We start from the raw sequence: 22,745 nt of genomic DNA, 5'->3' as shown, positions 1-22,745 counted from the left end.
CACATCATTCTCTAGTGGAAATCACTGAATGGGCTCAGGAACACTTGTGAAAAACACTGTCTGTGAAAACAGTTTGTCGCTGCATCCACAAATGTTAGTTAAAACTCAAAAACACAGAAGAAACCATATATAAACAGGATCCAGGAATGCTGCCACCTTCTCTGGGCCTGAGCTCATTTAAAATGGACTGAGAGGAAGTGGAAAAGTGTCCTGTGATCCAACAAATCGACATTTGAAATTCTTTTTGGAAATCATGGACACTGTGTCCTCCGGGCTAAAGACCACTCAGCTTGTTATCAGTGCACAGTTCAAAAGCCAGTATTCATGATGGTATAGGGGTGTATTAGTGCACATGGCATGGGTGATGTGCACATCTGTGAAGGTGCCATCAATGCTGAATAATATATACAGGTTTTGGCAACATATGCTGCCATCCAGATGACGTCTTTTTCAGGGAAGGCCTTGCTTATTACAGCAAGACAATGCCAAACAACATTCTGCATGTATTACAACAGCATTGCTCTGTATTAAAAGTGTCCGGGCACTAAACTGGCCTGCCTGCAGTCCAGACCTTTCAATCACTGAAAACATTTGGTGCATTATGAAATGAAAAACATGACAAAAGAGAACCCAAACGGTTTAGCAGCTGAAATCCTATATCAAACAAGTACAGGAAAACATTTCACTTTCAAAACTACAGTAATTGCACAACGCCCCAACTTTTTTGGAAATGGGGTTGTATTTCTATCCTGATGGGAATCTCTTCCAGGATGACAACAACTCCATCCACAAGGTTTGAGGGTCAACGAAAGGTTTGATGAATGATCATATGCTATGATCTTTGTAGTCACCAAAAATCAAACCAATTGAGCACTTTTTGGAGATTTTGCTCTCTACTACTATCATCAAAACTTCAATCGAGTGAATACCTTTTAAAAGAATGGTGTTTTCTCTCAAATACAGTTCCAGAGATAATCTATGCCCAGGCCAATTTAAGTTGTTCTGTGATTCATGGCAGCCCACTACCTTACTAAGACACTTTTGTTTTTCCTTTGTCACCCATCTGTACATTAGAACCCGCTGATAAACAGGGGTAGATCCAGGGGTGGGGCCCCAGGGGCACTGGCTCCAGAAGAAATCTGATTGGCCACTTGATATTCACTTGACAATGACTGGAACTTGGTGTCTTAGTGGTACTGATGAATGAAATCAACAGAAGTTTCTTGAGCAGTTGGTTTCATTTTCACATAGATATTTCTTCAATAGTTTTGGGTGCAAAAAGGCTGCTATGTATAAATTATTGATTGCAGCCAAGATAATCAGGTACCACTTCCTTTTTTCCTGAAATAGATGTAAAACACGTTGATTTCTGTGGACTGTTAACCACTCTTAACTACTATGAAAGCTAAGCCATCATCTACAAATTACAAGGGCGTAATGAACAAATAAGTAGCGATCATAGGGGTCCAAACACCTCTCGCCTTATAGAGCCAGTATATAAATAGACAGAGTTTTTAGAACAGCATGCATTTATAATGACTGCTGAGGAGGACCTCAAAAGATGTAAACACTGACCTTTTTGATCTTGGTATAGTAAGCAATAGCTTATTTTAAAAAGCTTATTCTAAATACCTGAAAAGCAGTACAATGTCTTGACATGACTTGTATTGGCAGAGTTGTTTAGCTAAATCATTCTACAGCAGCCAATTCTGGTCCTGATGAGTTAAGCTTCTGGCCTTATCTTTTCTTATCCGTATTTTTTCTTAAAATGCACTCTAATGCTTAATTTTCATTTAAAATCATTAAGACTTTCTCTGGAAGACCAAGCCTGTGGACCCTGTACAAGAAGTTGGTTTCTGAACGTATTGTTTACTGCTGCACTGCTGCTGTTTTTCATTTTCCATATTTGCTACTGAATGCAAAATGCACCGAGTAATATATGTGTATAATGTGAATAATATATACAAATGTATTTACAGATATGATGAGATAATTATGGAGCTCTTTGATTGAAGACATTTATCTTCTCTGAACAGGAACTGTGGCTCTTTTATGACCATACCTTAAAAAAAGCTATTCAGTATTGAAAAGTCATATACGCAGAAAACAGCATTCTCTAAAGTTTATCATAACAGAAGTAATATATCAAAAAATGACCAGAAGACCCTGGAACTTAGGGAAACAGGGCTTTCTGCATCTTTTCCATTTATGTCATTAGCAAACATGTTCTAGTATACTAAAAGAACTCTATTACTAGTTGGCCTACAATGTTTTCTATAAAATGTTCTATTTTCCTTATGAAGTTGAAATATTTACGATAGTCCATTTGACAGTGTTAATTTTGCAAGACATCTTTTGGGCTTGACTCTGTAATTCCAAACAATTTAAAAACTTAAGACACACAAGACACATCTACCTTAATTTGTGTATTTTATTTACATGTTAGAAAACAGTTAACATAATACACAAGTTCATTTTAAACCAAATTCAAGTCTAATCATGAAGTTTGCATTAACAAATGAAAGAAATGCCATCAAAAGCATCCCATGGCTTTTGAAAGTTTCCTGGCTTAAAATTGCTGCCTTCTACAGTCAAAATATCAGGCTTCAAATATACAACATGTTTACCAGGTCAAATGTTCAAAGGCTGTGTGGCACAGAGAGAGACAGCGAGAGCGAGAGAGAGCGAGAGCAAGAGCGACAGAGAGAGAGAGAGAGAGAGAGAGAGAGCGAGAGCGAGAGCATTTCAGCTCTGTACTCCAGCACATTGGATCTGAAATAAAATGATGACTGAGGCTGCTGGTCGATGTCTCTCAACATCAATGCCAATTAAAAAGTTCAGCACAAGGCTGAAAATTCTCAAAAAAGCAGACAAAAAAAAAGAAAAGAAAACAAAAGAAAAATTGGAATGGGAAAAAAAGGGAAGAATACCCTCAGGTTGCTCGGCAGATTAAGAACCCTAGCCAAAATGTCAGCAGGAGTAAAATACAGCAGTATGATTTTACAGGACTTGCTACAAGATGTAAATCGCCAAATTGGCAAAATTTCTTGTGCATTATTCAACATTGTTCAATCATGTATGGGCCTCTGAAATGAGGCCCTGCTTTAAAAAGAGCTGCGTCCAACATACACAGCAACATGGATGTACCCTCCATTAAAGGGGACATTCTGAACCTCAGAGTCATTTGTTTTCAAATCAAAAAATGCCGGAGCACAGACCCAAAACAAAGATGTGTCAGTGTCCAATTACTAAGATTGCACTCTAGGTAGCTCGATAGATAGCTAGATAGATAGACAGGTAGACAGATAGCTAGATAGATATTGAGAGACAGAGCATGACAGAGAAAGAAACTCAGCACAGATGCACAGCACCACAGTTCCAGCACCATACACTCAGAGGCCTTTACCACTTGCCCAGAAAAACAACCAATATCACTTGGCTCAGAATCTCTGCCCATGTCTAACATACTGCATTGATAAACTCACCAAATTGTCCAATACTCATTACTATATTACCGTTATCTAAAATGATAACTTCAACACGTTTAAAGAAGGAAGTTAAACATCCCCCCCCAACCTTAGCTTAGTTGTTAACCAAGACTTATGGTTAACTATGTTTACCACAAAGTGATTAGAAACCCTGCTACTTTGCATGCTGTATCCACTTTGCATTGTACTAATTACACAGTTAGTTCTTTGTTTGGAACTGAAGTAAATTAATCGTATAATAACACTGGCACAACAATTTGTGATTGGGAAAAAAAAAAAGTCCTAAAAGGACTGAAATTGATCAGCATATTTTGAATACTTTTTCTACCATGTAATGACCTATAACACTTTCGGGCAGCACAATCTGGACTGGTAAATTACTCCAGGACACTCCCAAAACAACCAACAAAAAAAGTCATTCTGTTGCTCTGATGGTGCTTATGCTCTTCAGGTTAAAGGCTTATGAGGATAAGACATTCAGCGAGATGTTATTCAGAAACTGAGCTCAGTGGAGCGTAGCACACTGCTGCAGAAACACTGAAAAAGCCTGCTACTCACTGACCAGCAGCTTCGTCTTATCTCTTGTCCACTAATACAGCTCTCTGATGGGGAAGTAAGTAGAGACTCTATAGCTCTCACTCATTCTGGAAATACTGAGAGCTGGTAAGAATGTTGGACATAGAAAATGATCAGAGAGAGCTGGAGAGACACAAAGTGATAGTCAGTAAATAAAAGCTTGCTCATCCTACCCAAGTAAACCGTTAGCCCTGACCCTGCCATTACCCAAAAACAACAGAGGCTTGCTTTTTGAAATTTTTCCTACTGAAGTCAAAACTAAAACGTGAATTACTCTTTCATGTAACACTGTCAATTTCCATTTGTTTAAGTCTAACACAAGGAACTGTACCATAGGAACCACCATAATATCATACTTATCATACATAGAGATTCACAGCCCCAAGTCTGTGAGAGACTTGAGATAAGCATGTGGTGCAACTCCGAACAGAGATGCCGCATTTCATAGTCTAACACCTGAGTGAATACATCTGAACAGTTTTGCTATTACAACTCACAATAGCTATACAGATTTTAGTTTGCCTCCTTTAGATCATACAAATATCAGCTTGTAAGTCTTTTCCTCTCACAAATAAGTGGCACATACTGAAACTCAAAACCTTTGTTTTCTATCAGTTAAAAAAAACACAAACAAACCATATTTACATACAAGATAAAACACAATGTGAAGGTAAAAACCCCAAGTCAGTTCAAATAAAAACCTTCATGATACAATGCATGGAAAACTGTTCTTTTCATTCGCTTTTTGAGTGCGACTCCATGGGGAGCGCATGAGGACCGCAAGACATGTAGGACAACCAGGCTATGCTGGTTTAAACAATACACAATCGATCAGTCACTTTTATATTATATTGCCAAAGGCCTGAAGTCCAGTGTTGGTTGGGCAGCGGTGTGAATGCAGGATACCGGCCTCCAAACCCTAATCCAGCCTTACGTTGAAAGACACCAACAGCTTCCAACACAGAGTAGTTAAGGTTCTCCTAAAGTGCAGAATAGGGTGAAAAGGTTTTCTCAACTGCTTGACAGCATAACTCGAAATGGCGATGGACATTTCATGCTATAAACTCAACACAATGACAAGTAAAGAATTGTTTTTATGTCAAAAGTTTTCTAACTTGAGTGGCCTTGAGAGATTACGTAACACTCTCAAGAGAAAATACAACACAGCTCAGACGGCAGTCCGGGAAGAGCACAATGTTATTTTCAAAGACGTGAGCAGCTGAGAAAACTGTAATGCAGCAGTAAACGAAATTCAGGTCTCTTTTAAGTACAACCAAGAGACCTAATAAGTTATTAGTGACCACTGGTAAAAACAGTGTGTTTAAAATGTGCATTCACTAAAGAAAATAAATAAAAGCCTTCATACTTCAGTGAGAAGATAAATTCATCATTGTTAGTTTCGCGTGTCTAGAATGGATTGGTGACATTCAGTGTTGCTGACTGCTAAACTGTTCCTCAAAAAACTCCATTGCAGGCAAAATTTCAGTTAAAGCACACAAATAGATAACCCCCCCCGATCCCCCCCTTTGACTAGACCATTACACAGACACAAACACTTTCAAATGTTGTCACATGATGGCTAGCAACAGCAAAAACAACCAGATATCTAAAAACACCTTTCCTAGGAGAACCCTATTGCTACCCAATGACCTCTAATCACACAAGGCTCAGAAAATGCAACTTTTACAAACTGTTCTGTTAGAGCACAGTTTCGTCTGTGTACCACTGTGCTCAGTCTCCTCAGGTAAGGTCCATGCAGGGCCTCGGCCAAACCCAGCTTCCAGCTTTCCCCAGATGGTCCATGGGCTTCCTCTGCTAAACGAGGACGATTATTGCACCCTTCTATGCAGAGGTCCTAGTTCAGGGATCACAGTGGATGGTGCTGAAGCCGGGGAGCGTGACCTTGCCTTTCCTCTTGAGGTCAGACTCTGAGCCGGAATTGATGCGCTGGACAAGCATCTTCTCGTAGAGCAGCGGGTGATAAGCGCCCAGAGTGCACGCTGCGTCATAGTAGCGCTCGTGGTAATGGCACAAGTCTGTCTGTCTGAGCGATGGGATGTACTCATAGACATGGACCTCTTCACACAGGGACATCATCAGCAGGATGCCTGAAAGACAAGAGCGATCAAACTAAATGCTGCACTTGAGAAACAAACACGCACACAGAGGCTTAAAGAATACTCCAACTTTTAGTCTCTACAGTGAGAATTAATTAAGTAATCAGACACTTTTGTTTTTGCTATTTAATATTTTCATATTCTTCAAGCACACAGTGGCCCATATTTATAAATAGTTTTTTAATTTTAGTTTGTACAGTATTTAGTGTCAGCTTTAGTTTTTTCAGTAGTGTTTTATGATAAAAGCTGTGATAGTAGACATTTGGCAAGGGCTAATAAAGTACAAACTATGGACTGTTATTACAACTCCAAAACACAGCTCTTACACACTGTATACACTGAAAAGAACTGAATACATCAAGGAAACAGACTAAAGGGATAGTCTTATCGACACCCTCATGCCTACAAACATATGCACTAAAAATGTCTTTATGCTCATGATGTTCAGATATCGCTATTCACACACAATTCACTAAAATCTCAAACTACACTGTAGTTCTTTCAGATGAGGTCTGCTGTTTTAGCAGTGCTCAATTAGCACAACAGTAAATTGTGTTCGGCTATCTTTTTGCTTCGAAAAACAATCGACTTAAACACACTTATAATAGAAGCCATATGACAGGTTTTCCTGTTCTTTTACAAATACAGAGAAATCCATCATTGTTTTGTCCAAGTGGCAAATGTAGCAGATGGAGATTAAGTTAAAAAAAAATAAATAAAAAAAAAACCCTGGAGTGTTCCTTCAATTACATGAGATCATTTTGGATGCTGTGGTATGAGGATTTAACGCACTATGGCACAAAGACATACTGCACATTGAGAGATCTCTAGCATTATCATGCTAAGATGCTAAAGCATTCTAAGAATACTTTGGTCTATTCGCCATATGCAAACAGATTCAGAGACCCTAACAGTGCGCCACATATTAATCTACCTCATGTAGCCTTGAAAACTGCGCACTTTCATAACCATGCGCTGAAGCCAAGTGTGTTGCTGTTTTCTGGGACAGAAGCAAATCTCTGCAAGTGAATTTTCCAACATCTGTATAAATGGTCTCCAGAGTACTTTGTTGACAACCAGCATGGCTTTGTGGTTGAGTCATTAGTGGTGGGGTTTTCCTGCACTCCTTAAAAACATTAGAGAACTTTCAACTAACTCAAGAGACCTGCAGAGCTTCGCTCTCTCTCCCTCTCTCATCTCAAGCCCTCACAGCAAGATATGCCACAGAAGTAATGCCTCTATGCTTTTTATCTTCTAAATCCCTCGTTTCATTATTCCTTCTTATCTTCTAATAGCCCTTTTCCTCTCTTTCCTCCTGCAGTTTTACAGATGTTTCCTGATCCTGTTCCACTGCAAGGTGAGGTCTATGGAGAACGGCCCATCATCTATGCCCTCCAAGACTACTGTCATCCAGCTGAACCGCATGGTGCACAGCAACACGGTGGCCTGCACAGCGCAGATTTCCACCAGCCCGCAGGAGCTGGGATGCAGCACCCCGGCCATGGAGAGGAGCAACACTCCGGAGGTCTCGTCCTAACAAGGAGGCTCTCCTTTTCTCTTGTGCACATGTGAATGCGTTCCTTGCTAAGTTTGAGAGGAAGAGCTGGCCTGCCACTGAAGTTGGGTGCACAGCATTCTTCCTGTTCTGAGCAAGCCTGGGAGCCCTCCTTCCGTCACAGCAGAAATGTGTCAGTGGTGTACTCCCACCCACCCCACCACCACAGCCTCTGCCTTTACTCAGTGTAGGTGTTTCACACACTGCGTCTGTCCAAACACCAGTCTGTCTGTAACCCAAACTAGTCCAGAGCTCCACTCAATCTGGATTATTAGCTTTACCTGGGGAGGCACTGCAAAGTAAGAGATTTTAATCCAGTTCAAGTCTACAATGTCCATAGTTTTTTACAAGTCTGATAATAAATATGCAGAGAGAATGATCTTCTGCAATTTGCCAGACTCAGAGCTCCCTCAACGATAGAAGTCCTGTTCAAATCGACTGCACAGTAATAGCAGTCCAGCCTCTTTTAATCTAGCAGCCCTCACAGTGATGCAAAAACATAACTTACTACTACACACTACTACATGTGGAGTGTTGTTATTGTTATTGAGTTACTGTCGTGTGACGCTGATGAGTATCAGAGATATCGCTTTTCAATCTAGGCTATCTGTGGTAATTTGATGAAATTACACAGGTGTTTGTCCTGTATGAACCAGCCAATCAAATCTCTTACAAATTACATTACTTGACTTCCCCTGGTAGAAGTTTCCTAAAAAACCTGCCTTTGCCTTTTTTGTCTTATCCTTTGTTCTATCTGTGGAAGTAAAGTTGCTGCTGCAATTACAAACACCCCCCTTTCATGACTGAATTTCTGCTTTTCTGGTAAGAGCCAGAAGACTCCATTAAGGTGACTTTTATTCCAAGGATAACACTGCATTAAGGAGCGCTCTCATATAATGACAGATAACAAAGGAAATCGTGACTTTCAACACAACAAAACACGCAGAACCTTCTTCTGCATTTGAAAGCTGTGAATGTACCCTGTGGACGGTGTGGTTGTCTAGTGTTTTATGAGGACCGGAGTGGGCGAACGTTACTTAAACTTGTGTGATCTTCAGTTTCTGTCCACCCTGCTGCTCTCACAATGCCATCCTTACCTGTAGTGCCAAATATTCTAAACAAAGTCTGTGTATTTGTGAGTGTGTGTGTGTAAAGTGTGTGAAGTCATGTAGTTAGGTGTAAAGACTCCAGCTAATGACTCACAGTTGTAGCCAGCAAGTGTCGTTTATTAGTGTTCATTGGTTGTGTCTACAGGAGGTAATGTGCAGTGTGTGGAGCTATACATGCTGATTGAACTGTGTCAGTTTGAAATACGAGTGAAATTTTTTAGTGATATAGGCCACTCCTTTATTATTATTATTATTATTATTAAATTACTTAAGTGATATGAAAACAATGAACCAGAGGGTTTGTTTTTCCATTTTGGCATGTATTCTGCATGTCACTATGGAAAGGTGATGTCATGTATACACTCCATTTCAGAGTTTTTCACTGTAGTTACTGCTTTTGCTTTGGCACAATTACCCCTCCATAGAAACGCTCTTTATATTTTAATTCAATGCAATGAGCATTTTTATTGGTCCGTTAACATGAAATTTTCGCACAGTGTAAACCGCAGCTGCCATGTTCAAATGACGTAGAAAAATAAAAATCAGATAAAATGAGAGTTTTTTTCTTTTTCTTTTTTTTGAACAGTGATGATGTCTTGTCTTTTTCTGGACCTAACATCAGCTAGAATAGTCTGGTTAATGAAGAAGCCATGTTATCTCTGCCTTCTCACATCTTTGACAACGTGCCCTTGGCAATGTGCTCACATTAAGGCACTTTTATTCCAGGTAGCAAAATATAACTATATACTTACTCTCAAATATGAGCAAAAGCTTCATGTTTTACAGTTCTGCAAAAAAATAAAATCTGTTTCTCTGAATTGTTCGCCTGTATATTTTCTCAATTTTCAGTAATTTCAGTATTCCAATAGTGGCACCTCAAACAATTAAGAGTACTCAAGTCTGTGTGCACATCCCCAATTCTACAGCACCCAGTCCTTCTTCAGAGCAGCCAATAAATATCTTTAAACTAAGGAAAAAGACCCTCACATTCAGCAAATCACCCTGAATGTTCCAATGCCATTCAGGTATTACCATAGCAACAGAATCCATATGTATAGTAGCTGCAAGGTTGCATCTATGGCTTTGTCTGAAAGAAACGCTGCCTACTCAAACAGTATTCTGAGGCAGCAAAGCACAGAGTCACGTCCGACTCTAATGTTTATTTAAAACGCTGCCTGCTGAGGCTCGTCCATTTGGCCATTTTTTGAAGGCAGCGTAGATGTATCCTTTAATGCCTTACACATCCCATAATCCTCTGCATCTGCACCGATCCACTGATATCAAAAAAGGCAGAAGGCACCGACACCGATGACAACGCTGCCTTCTAAGGCACTGATTTTTGAGACAGCACAGGCAGCAAGGCATCAAGACAAATACCTTCAGTTTCAGACACAGCCTGTGTGCGAGGGTGGTAAGCTCCAGCTCACAGAGGCACTGACTCCAGCAGGCTGAATTTTATCAGCAGGTCATAGTTCTCAGTAGAGGAAAAGAATGGAATGGATTTGGCTGCTGGATCATCACAGAGCTATTTAGAGCTCAACACACCAGTGAGTTTGCATTTTCTGCTCTAACAGCATGACGTTCAGTTAAACGTCTAAAGAAAAGATGATTGGAGATCAGAATCTGATCCGTGGCTTAATTCCATTCGGTGAGCACATGTTGGCATGTCTGTGATTGTTTGTATTGTAGCTGGAGGGTTTGTGTTGGCCTTTTTCCTTGGCAGCTGGCCAGCACACCTTGAGCGCATCACCTGAAGCTCCAAAGCGCCATCTATTGCTGCTGGTGAGGAATTAAATGTATTTGTAACAGAAGGATTGTGTGAAATGCTGTTACATAAACATTTATCAAGTGTAGAAACTGAGACTAGATCTACCTGGATAAGTATTACAGAGAAAAAGGCCATTTAGTTTCTGTAGACAAACACAGAAAAACTTCCAAGAGTTGAGTTCCCGAAAAAGCCTAGAGTCATATGCAAAGGTTTAAACACCACTGGTCAAATTAAACTTACATATGGCATTTTTCTGCAATTTTTCATGCACGATTTCTATTTTTTTACTGAGTTTAACAAATCGGGAAAAAAATTAAATACGACAACTTTTGCATGAGCCATTTTGCATTTTATCAATTTTTTTTTTTTTTAAATCAGCAGATAAACAGAAATTGTGAATTACTTTTGCATAAGACTGTACAGCTACAGCTTTAATTAGGCCCGAATGTGTCCAAATCCAATTACAGACTCACAAAATTCTCATCAAGTCTGACCTGACTAGAACTAGTCGAGGAAATTCAGTATTTACAGTTACCATCAAATATTAAATTAAATTGTGCGGTCAGCAAGAGGTCAGAGAGGTCAGGAACCAAACCTGCATTCTTCTACTTGTATTCTTCTAACCTAGACATTTTTTGTTGTATTCTTGATATTTGATACTATGAAACTGCTATATGCTTATGCATATTTATTCTAATACTTTCTACCAAGCAAAAACACACTTACTGCTGAGATTTTATTTTTAAGAATGTCTTCCAATGCCTATGACTTTTGCGTAGTATTATAGTATTAGAATCAAGTTTTGAATCTGACCTAAGTCATAAAAATTCTGCCTGAAGTCAGTCAGCGAGAACCCAACCACACCAACAATAAACCTCCACATCACTGCTTGTTAAGTTACTCAGCAATAGTGGCTGTAGTCACTGGATCACAATAAACAAAATAAAATAACATTCAATAAAAAGCTACTAAGGAAATAAAATTTGGGAAGAAGAATAAAGTGTGGGGGAGGGGAAGGCAGGAGTGAATTATTATACAAATAATTTTAAATTATTATTTTAATATTTGAAAATAGGTGTACAAACCTGATTAAACGTAAGCTATGAGTAGTCAGATCTTATGTGGTTCAGACAAATGTTTTAAGCTCTGACTGTCTGTTTATTTACTTTATACTATAACAATCAAATGTGATTTCACAAATGGGTCTGCATGGACTCGCATATGAGCATGTCAGCTGAACTGATGAGTTTCTGCTGAGCACTGAGGAAAGTGGTCAGTGTATGTCTTCTAGATGTATCCGTTAGAAAGAGAGAGAGCACGAAACAAAGACAGCAAGAGCATGAGAGACCAAGAGTGTGAGAGAGAAAAACAGGGAGAGAGACAGAAACGAATGAGTTTGTGTGTCATACCGATGAACCCTGAAGAAGGTGGGTTGGGCTGGATGTTCTCCAAGGTGTTGCCCTGGATCACGTCCCATAGCTGCCAGATGAACTTGGGGTGCAGAATGTAGAAAGGCTGAGCAGGAAACTGCTTTCTGTGCTCCATGTATGGGGTAAACAGGTTGTAGTCAGGGCTTGTGTACCACTACACACAAACAAACAAAAACAAACAAACAAACAAACATATCCTTTAGCAAGCACTTTCTAACAAATACCGCGCACATCTACATGCACGCATTTTTCATCTTTTTGGAAAATGTATCACTCGAACATACTGAACATCTTCGAATGAACTGCCTCTTTCACTCTGCAAAAAGCAAAAGCACAGGGTCATAGAAGGCCATCTTTTCACACACCCACTCAAAAGCTTACAGAACACTTTTTTTGCCAAGCCATTATCATAGCAAAAAGTCTGCAGCTCTTTTTCTGTGCCTGAATACCTTGAAATGATGAGTTACCACTACAAAGGCAGAAGCTCAGCCACAATCTTTCACTTGCTTCTTCTTTCAATGAAATCATTTCAAAGCAGTGCACATAAAATGTGAATGTTTTGTTTTCCCACTCCAAGCCCAAGAATTTTACTTCTGTATCATGTTGAGTCTTCGAAGATGTCCTGCTTATAAGTTGATCTGGGGTCAGCTTTACTGTTCTTACATCAGTTTAAAAGAAAAAAATGTATAATATATACCACACTGAAGTTATAAGTAGTGTTTCAGCTCAGACTGCTTTATAAATAAGGCATTATAGAGAGCAGCCAATCAGAACAGAGCCCATTTACATACATCAGGCTTAATGGTGCAGTGGTAACAATGAGTCAACAAATGTATGTTTGCGATCCAGGACCACAGAAAAAGAGTGTCACAGTAAGGCAAAGACATGTGTCACAGTAAGGCAAAGAAAAACAGATTTGTCCTACTTCAGCCTGATAATGTGAACGTAGTCAGTGGCTCAGATCTGATTTGAAAAACATCATCTGTGTGTCCACACAGCTCTGAAAACATCAGATCTGCACCACATTAAGGGAAAAAAAAAATTCACATATGTGCCACGGCATCCTCATAATTTGAATGCAGTGTTTGACTATTTTGGTACATAAGCTCACACAAACACCGTAAGTGGACCTCCAAAATAAAAAAATACAATACAAGAAAATGTAGAATATGGGCCCTTTACTGTCCGACAAGACTATTTGTGCTCTCAGGCTCCAGAAGAGAGGAACTCTGACACCGCTAACAGTGCTTCCCATTGTGCTGGCTATGAGATATATTCATGAGAGCTAATGAAATGTACCCCCTTAACATCACGCTGGCTCTTCTCAAGCTAAGCACTTACAGGAACAATGCTGATTAAATATGTACTGCTGTAATGTACAATATGAACAAGCCTCAGGCTGCAGCAAGCTGTGCTGCTAAATTGGAGTAAGAGTAAAAATTTAACATTAACATGAATTGGTAAACTGAAGAACAGCTTCAACACTTGGTATATCTTGCATTCAACAAATATGCATACTAAACTTATCAAAATGACAACCACAATTTCTATCCATAAGTAATGAGTGCTGTCTCCATCATCTGTCTGAATGTACAAATAGCAGCTCTGCCCAGAGTTGATGGAACACCACAGTCCAGACAATGGACTTCTGCCATGTTTCTCTCATACAAATGATGCCCAAATAAGACTTTAGATCCAAGTTGGTCATCTTTATATTCTTCTCTACAGGAAAAATCAATGTTTTTCTGAAAATGTTAATCCTGCATCAAACCATGCAGGAAACAGGACTGTTCCAAAGCTGATGCGCTTTGTCCTGTGCACATTTTTCCCTCAAATGTCACCGGGTCCTCAGAATTACGAGGTTCTCAAGGAGGTGAAATAGGAATATTAGTAGTAACGAATATTAGTTAATTCTCTTCTTGTTACTCTTTTTCTTGGGTGTCTTGCTATCCCTTTGCTGCTATAGCACTGTGAATTTCCCCCATAGTGGGACTAATAAAGGATTATCTTATTGTTATACACATGCTTCAAGTAAGCCAACAACTAACAATTAATATATTTTAATTTTAAATATATCTTCAAAAAAAAAAAAAAGGTGAAAGATACATAACTGTGGTAAATGTCATGTTTCAAATGTTATTACTCCTAAATCCACATGGGGTGCTCAGCATAAACTGCCAAGTGACCCCAAAAGCACAGTGATTAAACCTGTGATTCATGTGCTGAAAGCATGAGCTGAAAGCATGAGCACACAGCCAATAGTGCTTCCCATTATGCTGGCTCTACAATATATTCATGAAAGCTAATGAAATGTTCTCCCTTAACATCATGCTGTGCAAGCTCTAGTAAAAATCTAAGTCTAATTGCTGCAATTGACTGCAGTAGCTGTATAGCAGCTCTTAGCCATACAGCTAAGCTAGCAGCTTACTTCACTACCTTCCACATTTTAATATAATTGCTCAGTGCTACAAAGCGCCCACATCCAGAGTGTTGGCTTGTCAGAAAAGTCTGCTGTCTGAAGCAGATCATTCGATTACCTCACACAGCGACTACCCTGTATGTTTGCCTGTCAGCACTATTCAGTTTATGAAATAAATACATTGCCTCATTCAGAGTGACTGAGCTTCATTTTCATATATATCTCCATGGTTTGCAAAATCCACAGACAATTCTAATTAAGGCCAAAATAAACTGTTTGATTATGGTCACCAATGGCATGTTCTTTTCTTTGTCTGGTAGTTAAGTTAACAGTGGTAGTTAACTAACTGGCCCTAGGAACCGCAACAGTGGTAGCTATAAACATTCTAATTTGGGTGCATTCCTCCACTGGATTTGACAAATATTCAAAAGTCAAATTTTATCATGAAAATTCTACTGTGAATTTCACCTGACTTGGTACCATTTTTTCTGTAGGGTTACAGAAGTTTCTATAAGGCACAGACATCTTACCACAGTAGCCCACCATGGCTTAAATGTTCTTCTCTTCCAGAGTACAACAGGGCCGATATTCAAAACAAATATTTGATGATGCTTAAGTTTAAATATTTGTTTAATATTGATAAATATGTATACAAATAATTGCAGATATCACTGTGCATCCCTAAAAATCAACACTTAGAGTCAGTCAAAAAGAACGGCTCACATGCATGTACCGCATTAATGCTTAGAAGTTGTTTCTGATGTGAAACCTGTCTGTTCTCTTCAAAGCTACAACAAATGACAGAGTATCCAACCTTACAATGCAAGATGCCCTACAGTTCATTAAGTGAAATTCAGGCATGATTTAAAGCTCATTGAGATCTTGTGGAGAAATGTGTACAGAAGAAAAATCTAGCCACTACGGATGATCTGTGAACAACTATGAAAAAGTATGGGAAGCGGCTTTAAAATAATTTTAAAAAACTATGTATGTTTAAAGTATTACAAAGTAATCTGTGACTGTCTTCAACTTCATCTAGAAGACCTTCAAAATCCTGATAAACACTATAGACTGTCAGTATGCATTTCTGATTTTGCCTTCAATCAGTGATCTTTGCAAAACAATCTCTAAGCAATTCTTTCCGACAGTGTAGTGTTTAGAGACTTGTGTAGAGACCTCACTGTAAGCTGATATTAATGGCATAAAATGTAAAGCACATTTGTTTGTGATGGAGTCGACTGCTTTACTAAAGTCTTGAACAATGTCTTCCTTCATGGTTGAAAAGAATCCCTGCATTTAGAGAACAAAGTGGGATGAGTACTTACTTTATGCAGGTTCACGGTATAAGGGGCAGGGTCCCAAGCCACCAAAGTCATGTTCTTATACAGGGAGCTGGTGTTGAAATGGTAACTGGGGTTAGCCAGGATCTACAGAGCAGAGAGAAGACGCACAGCATACATGTAATCACAACAGAAGGACAAATCCCAAAATGAAAACTCACGAAAACATCTGCGTTTAGGGATGTGGGAAGGGGGGGTGCTGAGGGAGCTCCAGCACACCCTGACTTCAGGACTGCAACTGCTGAAAGCAATAATAATACAGAGATCTGAACTTTTTAATAATTTCAGCATAGCGAAGACTCGTCTGTGCTTTCTTGAGAAAAGTGTGTCTTTTTCTATTCTTATTTATATATTTTTAAAATCTCCAGTAGTCGTGCACCGCTTAAGTTAACGCTGTGTTTTCATAACAGCGAGTCCACTCTCTTCCCTCGACAACAGCTGGCAGCTTTGGGGGCTAAAACACACCAGGCTGAGGGTCAAAGAGAGAAAAGTGTATGCAGAGATATTGACCAGTTCCCACAGTGTGCTTTCCAGTGTTAAATCACACTGTGAGACTGCGGGCAGACACAATCAGTTACTGCATCACATATCTACAGTCTCTGCTTGCCACTTTGGTTGCCACTTTGTTCATTTGCATAACGTTCGTCCAGAATGAGAGCAGAGGTAATAATTATGCTATGAATTTAGCATGACATCAACGTTCACGTCATCTATGCTGCTTAAAATTTCAGCACCCCCAACTGAAAACAACTTGCCGTGTCCCTGTTTGAGTTTAATACTAAGGAGCAGAAAAGTGAAATCATAAGACACAATAGCACACATTCATAAACCAGACTCATATGAGCACAATCTAACCTGAGAGTTGATGATGCGTATGGTGGTCTTATTCCCAACATCTCTTTCATAACCTTCAGTAGGAGCGGAATTAAACCTCAGAACAGCATCATGGGAATCTAGAAGAACAGAATCAAAACAGTAAATCATTTACTTGACTTACATCAGGACAAATGTTAAAATGCCTCAGTACAGGGTGGACTCTGCTTCAAGCAAGTGGGATCAGCAGTTTGAGTGACAACAGGTGAATAAAATCAAACCTACATGCATGAAATCTCCACAAACACCGGCTCAGTGGGCCGCACTGAAGCGCCCCACGTCTTTCAGTGAAGCACTGTTGTATGATGCCCCCTTTGCAGCAATGAAGTTGATCATTTTTTTTGCACTGAACAGAAGAAATCCACCTGGCAGTTTGATGGACGAATCTGAGTTTGGTGAATACGAGAAGAACCAATGTGTTATGTAGAGTGAGAAGTAATGCATTATGGGTATGATATAAAGGGTAAGGGGGGAAATTATGTGAGGAATAGATTTCTGGAATGTACTTTTTGGTCACAGTACATCAGCCCTGTGATGGAAGAAGCAGATATTTAGAGAAACCTTTTCATTCTCAACACTTCTCAGTCAAATGTTTTCACACTGTGTGTGCCGTTTCTGTGGTAGTTTCTCATATTGCCATTCAAATTATTCAACGTCTTGCTTGAGAGAGAACAGAATCAGCTCTAAATGAGCACAGGGTGAACTGACAACCACACATCCCCCCAAAAACAAACATTCATAACTCCTGTACTAGAAGTTCACTCATGCTACTGTTTTCTCTTGTTTGAACTATTACAATGCACTGTTCGCTGGTTTGCTCAATAAAAACATACCAATTACAGCTGATACACTTTTGCCCAAATGTATAACTGAACGTGCTCCACAACATCCGAGATCATCAAACAGAGCATAACTCTCTGTCCTAAGAAAACACAAAAGAAGGTGATGTTGCTTTTAGCTTGTATGCTTCAAAACTGTGAAACAAAACTGTGCAACAAAACATAAATCATCCTCAGTTAGCAATTTTATATTCCCTACAATCACTGTCATTTTAAATCAGGGGTCAATCATGGTTCTGGAGATCTACTACCGTGGAGAGTTCAGATCCAAAACACTAGTCTCAGATAATATTGTAACATTCCGACAAATTCAGAAGCTCCTGAACGTCTTCATTACCTGGATCAGGCGTGTTAGATTAAGGGTGGAGTGAAACGCTGCAGGGTGGCAGATCTCCAAGACCAGGATTGGCCACTCCTGTTTTAAATCCTTTTATTTGTTTATTTATGTTTTTAAATATTTTATTTTCTCTGCTGAACTACAATTCTTGTAGTTTAGTTAATGATAACTAAAATGATGAGTGAAGTCACTACTGGTTACAGCAGCAATTGAGCACCACATTTCAGGTGGCCACTGAAGATAAAAGTAAGATGCCTCAGGAAATTCTCACATAAAGTTCTCAGAGTAAAACCTGATAAGAGGTCGGTTAACCATGGAAGTAAGTTTGAAGAATAATAGCTTTGCTATGCTTGAGCTCAAATCGGCCCATGTGCCACCCTCACTGCTGCCTTCCACAAAAAACTAAAGAAAATGCAAACTAGCCAAATAAAATAACTCGATAAAATAAGAGCAACTAACAAAAACGGACTAGAAATAAAGCAGTGGTGGTAATAGTGCTTAAAAAGTGCTTATTCATGAAAAACTGAAGAAGTGAACTTCAGACACTAACCATGTCGTGACTGATCAGCTCCATTTGTAGTAAGAGGGAAAACTGAGTAAATTAGTAAGTATTTCTTTAAAGTTGAGACAGACTTTCACTGTTTTTTACCTTCAAAAGAGACAGGAAAAGGCAAAGGAGAGATGATAAATGGGTGAGTTAGTGGAAGTTGAGCTTCATTTTGCACTTCAAGGGAGTGTCTAAACACTTTGTGATAAATGTGGCTACAGCACACCGAGCCTTGAGAGGCAGCTCAATCGAGCAGCTAATGATGCAGACACACAGAGGAAAGACAGAGGCGCACAAATACACACATACATCACGAGGGTGTTTTCTTGGACCCAAAATATCCTGCACGACATACCACCAGTGTTACCCACCGCCACCACTCTCTACCTGAAACCCACTGCCGACTGAGCAATGCCCATCTGTACATTCTCTACCAAAGAGCACTTCTTCAGAAATGCTTTATTCAGGTACTGTTGCTGATGTCCAGAGGACTGAGGTGATCACACACAGTGTTTACCCTTAATGTGGGATAAAGATGAAAACAGTGTCCTCTAGTGTTCGCATACTGCAAATATTTGGGAAAGCAAGTGAATGAAGAGCATCAGCTGCAGTTCCTCATGACAGAAACACACACATAGGAAAGACGGGCCACTTTAGTTTGCTTTAACCGTAGTACTGTCAGAATACAGAATATTTGTGGTGTACACCAAATGATGAAAATCAGATTAATTAGACATAAATAAAAAGTGTATCGCCGAAACAGTAACTTTATAAGTGTAGTGTAAGATAATGTAAAGAGATTTTATTCAATGTCATTTTGCAGCATTTCTATTGGTCTATTCATCATTGAATACCCCAGCACAGAACAATGCTATACAAAATTACCCAATGTTGTCTTTGCCCACTAGGTGGCAGAAGAAGACTGAACAGCAACAAAATAACACAGACTGTGTAACTGATGCTCGTGTTTAAGAGATGATGTACAACCAGCTCTCAAAGTGACTACAAATCACAGACAACTGCATGAACACTTTACTGAACTACACTGCTGATCAATGAATCCGTTTCACAGAACTCTACAGTTGTTAGTGTTTCTTTCTCTGTTCCTCTTTCTCTTTGTGTATGTGTGCATGCGTTTCCTCATTGGGAGTATTCCCATGTCTACTCTTGGCTGTGCCATGATGTTCCTGGCTCTCCTGCTTGTCCTTGAGTGCTTTTACATTCAAGATGGGCCACTAAGTTGGCACTGGCCATGGGAAACGCTTGGAGAGAATGGATTCTGTGGGCAGGAATAATGAGCTTTGGAGAGCTGCAGCTCAATTAGCACATCAGATTAAATGTGTATATGGGGAAAAGCTAACGCCATTAGAGCGTGTATTATAAATACACTGAAACAGGTGGGTATTGCTAGAAAATATAGAGCAGCTATAATTGCTTAGTTGCATATGCAAATAGGCATCGCTACCAAGAACTGTACGTTTGTTTTTAATAATTGACAGTTACACTGTTGTCACCTTGTCCTTTTGTCTGCTGCTGTTCTATGTAAGGATGTCATTGCTGATTCTATTAGTAATCAAATAATCTGCTGACTATTTTGACAATTATGTAATCTGTATTACCTTTTTAAGGTTGATCAGCTTAACTGAGCAATAACATAATATTTAGTCTTTCAAAGATTCCTCTACTGAAGAACATGCTAGCTATACCCTGATTACGCATAAGAAACCAAGCATTCCTCCAATTTCATCGATTCTTATTTTCTCTACATTATAGCAGCTGTCCTTTATATTGTGTGAAAATGTGATTATGAATGGGCCAATAGAAATGCTCCAAAATCACTTGGAATAAAATCTCATTACATTCACTTTAATGATAAAAGTAAAGCTTTCTTCTGTTGCCAGAAGAGGTACTTTTTTTTTCTTTGGACAGCGACAGCATTTTAAACTCTCCTACAGCTTCAATACCCCTTGGCATACATTCAAATCATTCAGCTACCACTTGTGCCCTTGCAGGAGGACATTAGTGTCCTGGAGGATAACACTCCCATCGAGACAGAAATGTTTCATCATAGATAAAGACACAGGATGAAGGTGATCAATCAAAATAACTTCTAATAATTTGCAGTGACCCTTTCCAGACACACCAAGATGACGAGGTGCCAGCTAAGGCTGACTGATGATCGTCTTCCGTCAGCCTCTCGTCTCATGTGAAAATGTGCAGTTGAACACACCACAAAGACTAAAGCTCATAGCCGACACGCACATACTTAAGGGGCCTGCATGAAAGGAAACAACTCGCTCTATAGCAGGAGCAGCAATAATCTGTGAAACTGCAACATACAGAGTAAAGAATACATTAAGTGAATTTCCTACAAGCTTCAAATGTCTGAGTTTAAGTCCAACCTAGTCTGTGAAAGTAAAAGTGGACCAGCAGTTTGGCACTAACATAAAATCTCAAAAGTACTAAACAGCAAATGTTTGTACATTAAACAGTGAAACAGAATTTTCATAATTCTACGGCAAAATCAATAAAAAGTGAGAATCCTTCTGCTTTATTTTAGGTTGGTGTTTTATTGGAGCTTTTCTGCCTCTGTTTATTAACAACATACATATTTTTCTTGTTGGGAACACTTTCAAAACAGTATTCGTTTACAAATTCAAATGGCACACTCTTTGTTTCGTAAAACAAAGTGTAAAGCCTAACTGAAAATTACTGGAAGAGCTACTGTTAACTGGGCATTTTTTAACTGGACATTTTCAAACTGTATCTTGTTCCTCTATCAACACACAGCTGTGATGAAAAGGAATGACAAAGTTTGACTTTTCACCCTGTTAGGTCACTGTATGGTAAAAGACACATGGAAATCTATAGGTCAGCATTAGAGGTTGTGCTTACTGCTCAAAGCTAAAGGTGTGACTGGTTAACTGATATTCTTACCAGATAAAAGGGAAGCGAAGAACTTCAGCAGGGCTTTTCCAGTAACCTCTGCTCTTTCCTTTTACATTATCTGCCCTTTAAGAAAAGATGGTCTAATATCAGTAAATGATGCCTGAAACTGCATACCCGCCATTGTATAGAGGAACAAAAGGAGCTGGGCCATCACCATGGAAACACCTTCACTTTCATGCCTATTGAAATGCCACTCTGCCACAGTGGGTGCCAAAGCTGGCCAGATTTGGGCACAGTGTACCCGGAGATCCTGATGGTTACATAATAGCAAAGGGCATGAGGATCCCACACTCGCAGGCACAGCAATGGGCATCACTATGGTAACTAAAAAGAGGATCAAGAAGAGCAGCACCCAAAACAAACCAAAACGAATGGATGTGAAACAGCTCTACTGTTGGTTTCTGTCGCAGTTTGTGCCAAACAGAGGGGAAGGAAGATGTAAAGCGCAATGACAGCTGTTGGTTAAGTGATCGTGTGAATGATGCAGGAACATGGGTGCCAATAGAATGGCAGGCTTCTGACAGAGGCTCATTTTGTCCGGCTAAGCCAAGAATGGAAAGTACAGGAGCTCCATCCTTATTTTTCTGTAGTAGCTGATGGACCACACGATTGTGGGGCATATGGGTATTCACAGAATATTCATACAATCTCAGATCCTCTTAGCTCAAAGTTATCAATCCTGTGTAATCCTAAAGGTCACATATGCTGGTGCATAATTGCAATCTGGAGTAATCCCATGTGTCAGAGGTCACACAGATTTATATGATTTGTGATATGAGGAAATCAAGCATGAACTACAACAGCTGGAGAAACTACATCCTTCAAGAGAAAAACTCCGTGACAGAGAACAGGGGTGTGGATGGTGGGGAGGGATGTGGCCATGCTGCCCTCCATCTGTGGATTAAGGGTTACAGTCCTGTAATTATGTTTGCACAAACAAAGCAATTCCTCATTGAATGATTTGAGTTACCTGGTTAGAAGTTTGGGGTAATGTGGGGTAGAGTCTTAAATTCATTAGTTTTAGTTAACAGTGCTTTACAGTGTGGTCAACTGTAAATGACCAAATATGATCATGATTTATCAACTATTTTAACATTACAGTGTGCATGTGAGAGTGTGAACAAGGGAGAGATAGAAATAACTTAATTTACAGCTCCTTATATTCTTTGCTTTAATATTTCTCTTCAATATTTGGAACCAATGATACCAGTATGTGGCATATATTCTTGTTTACAGTAAGTTAATGTCAGTGAAAAGGTCATATAGTGTTAATCACACCGTAATTTTATATCCATCAATACCTCAATTTGTAGATGGAAATCAAGAAGCAGCAGATCCGTCGAAGGTCAGTGAGACGAGAAGATTTTTACCAGTTAAAACAAAAACAGAATTTAATTG

The 22,745-nt window shown here is 39.4% G+C and overlaps 2 protein-coding genes across 2 annotated transcripts in view; one reads left to right on the top strand and one right to left on the bottom strand.

The window, feature by feature from the left end:
• tmtops2b (teleost multiple tissue opsin 2b) overlaps positions 1–8,059 on the top strand; it is a 32,704-nt gene extending 24,645 nt beyond the window's left edge. The window contains exon 4 of the mRNA XM_036596603.1: positions 7,503–8,059. Coding sequence (XP_036452496.1) covers positions 7,503–7,718 — 216 coding nt within the window. The 3' untranslated portion in view covers positions 7,719–8,059. The remainder of the gene's footprint in view (positions 1–7,502) is intronic.
• The window catches only part of st6gal2a (ST6 beta-galactosamide alpha-2,6-sialyltranferase 2a), a 59,370-nt gene continuing 38,583 nt past the window's right edge, over positions 1,959–22,745 (bottom strand). The window contains exons 5-8 of the mRNA XM_036596478.1: positions 16,658–16,755; positions 15,788–15,889; positions 12,023–12,197; positions 1,959–6,172 (exon numbers count right to left, since the gene is read on the bottom strand). Of these exons, the coding sequence (XP_036452371.1) occupies positions 5,925–6,172; positions 12,023–12,197; positions 15,788–15,889; positions 16,658–16,755 (623 nt within the window). The 3' untranslated portion in view covers positions 1,959–5,924. The remainder of the gene's footprint in view (positions 6,173–12,022; positions 12,198–15,787; positions 15,890–16,657; positions 16,756–22,745) is intronic.

This window comes from Colossoma macropomum, unplaced genomic scaffold (genome assembly GCF_904425465.1).
Source record: "Colossoma macropomum unplaced genomic scaffold, Colossoma_macropomum, whole genome shotgun sequence".
Classification (NCBI taxonomy): Eukaryota; Metazoa; Chordata; class Actinopteri; order Characiformes; family Serrasalmidae; genus Colossoma; species Colossoma macropomum.
Note: the sequence above shows the minus strand (reverse complement) of the source record. Positions and strands in the feature narration are given on the sequence as shown.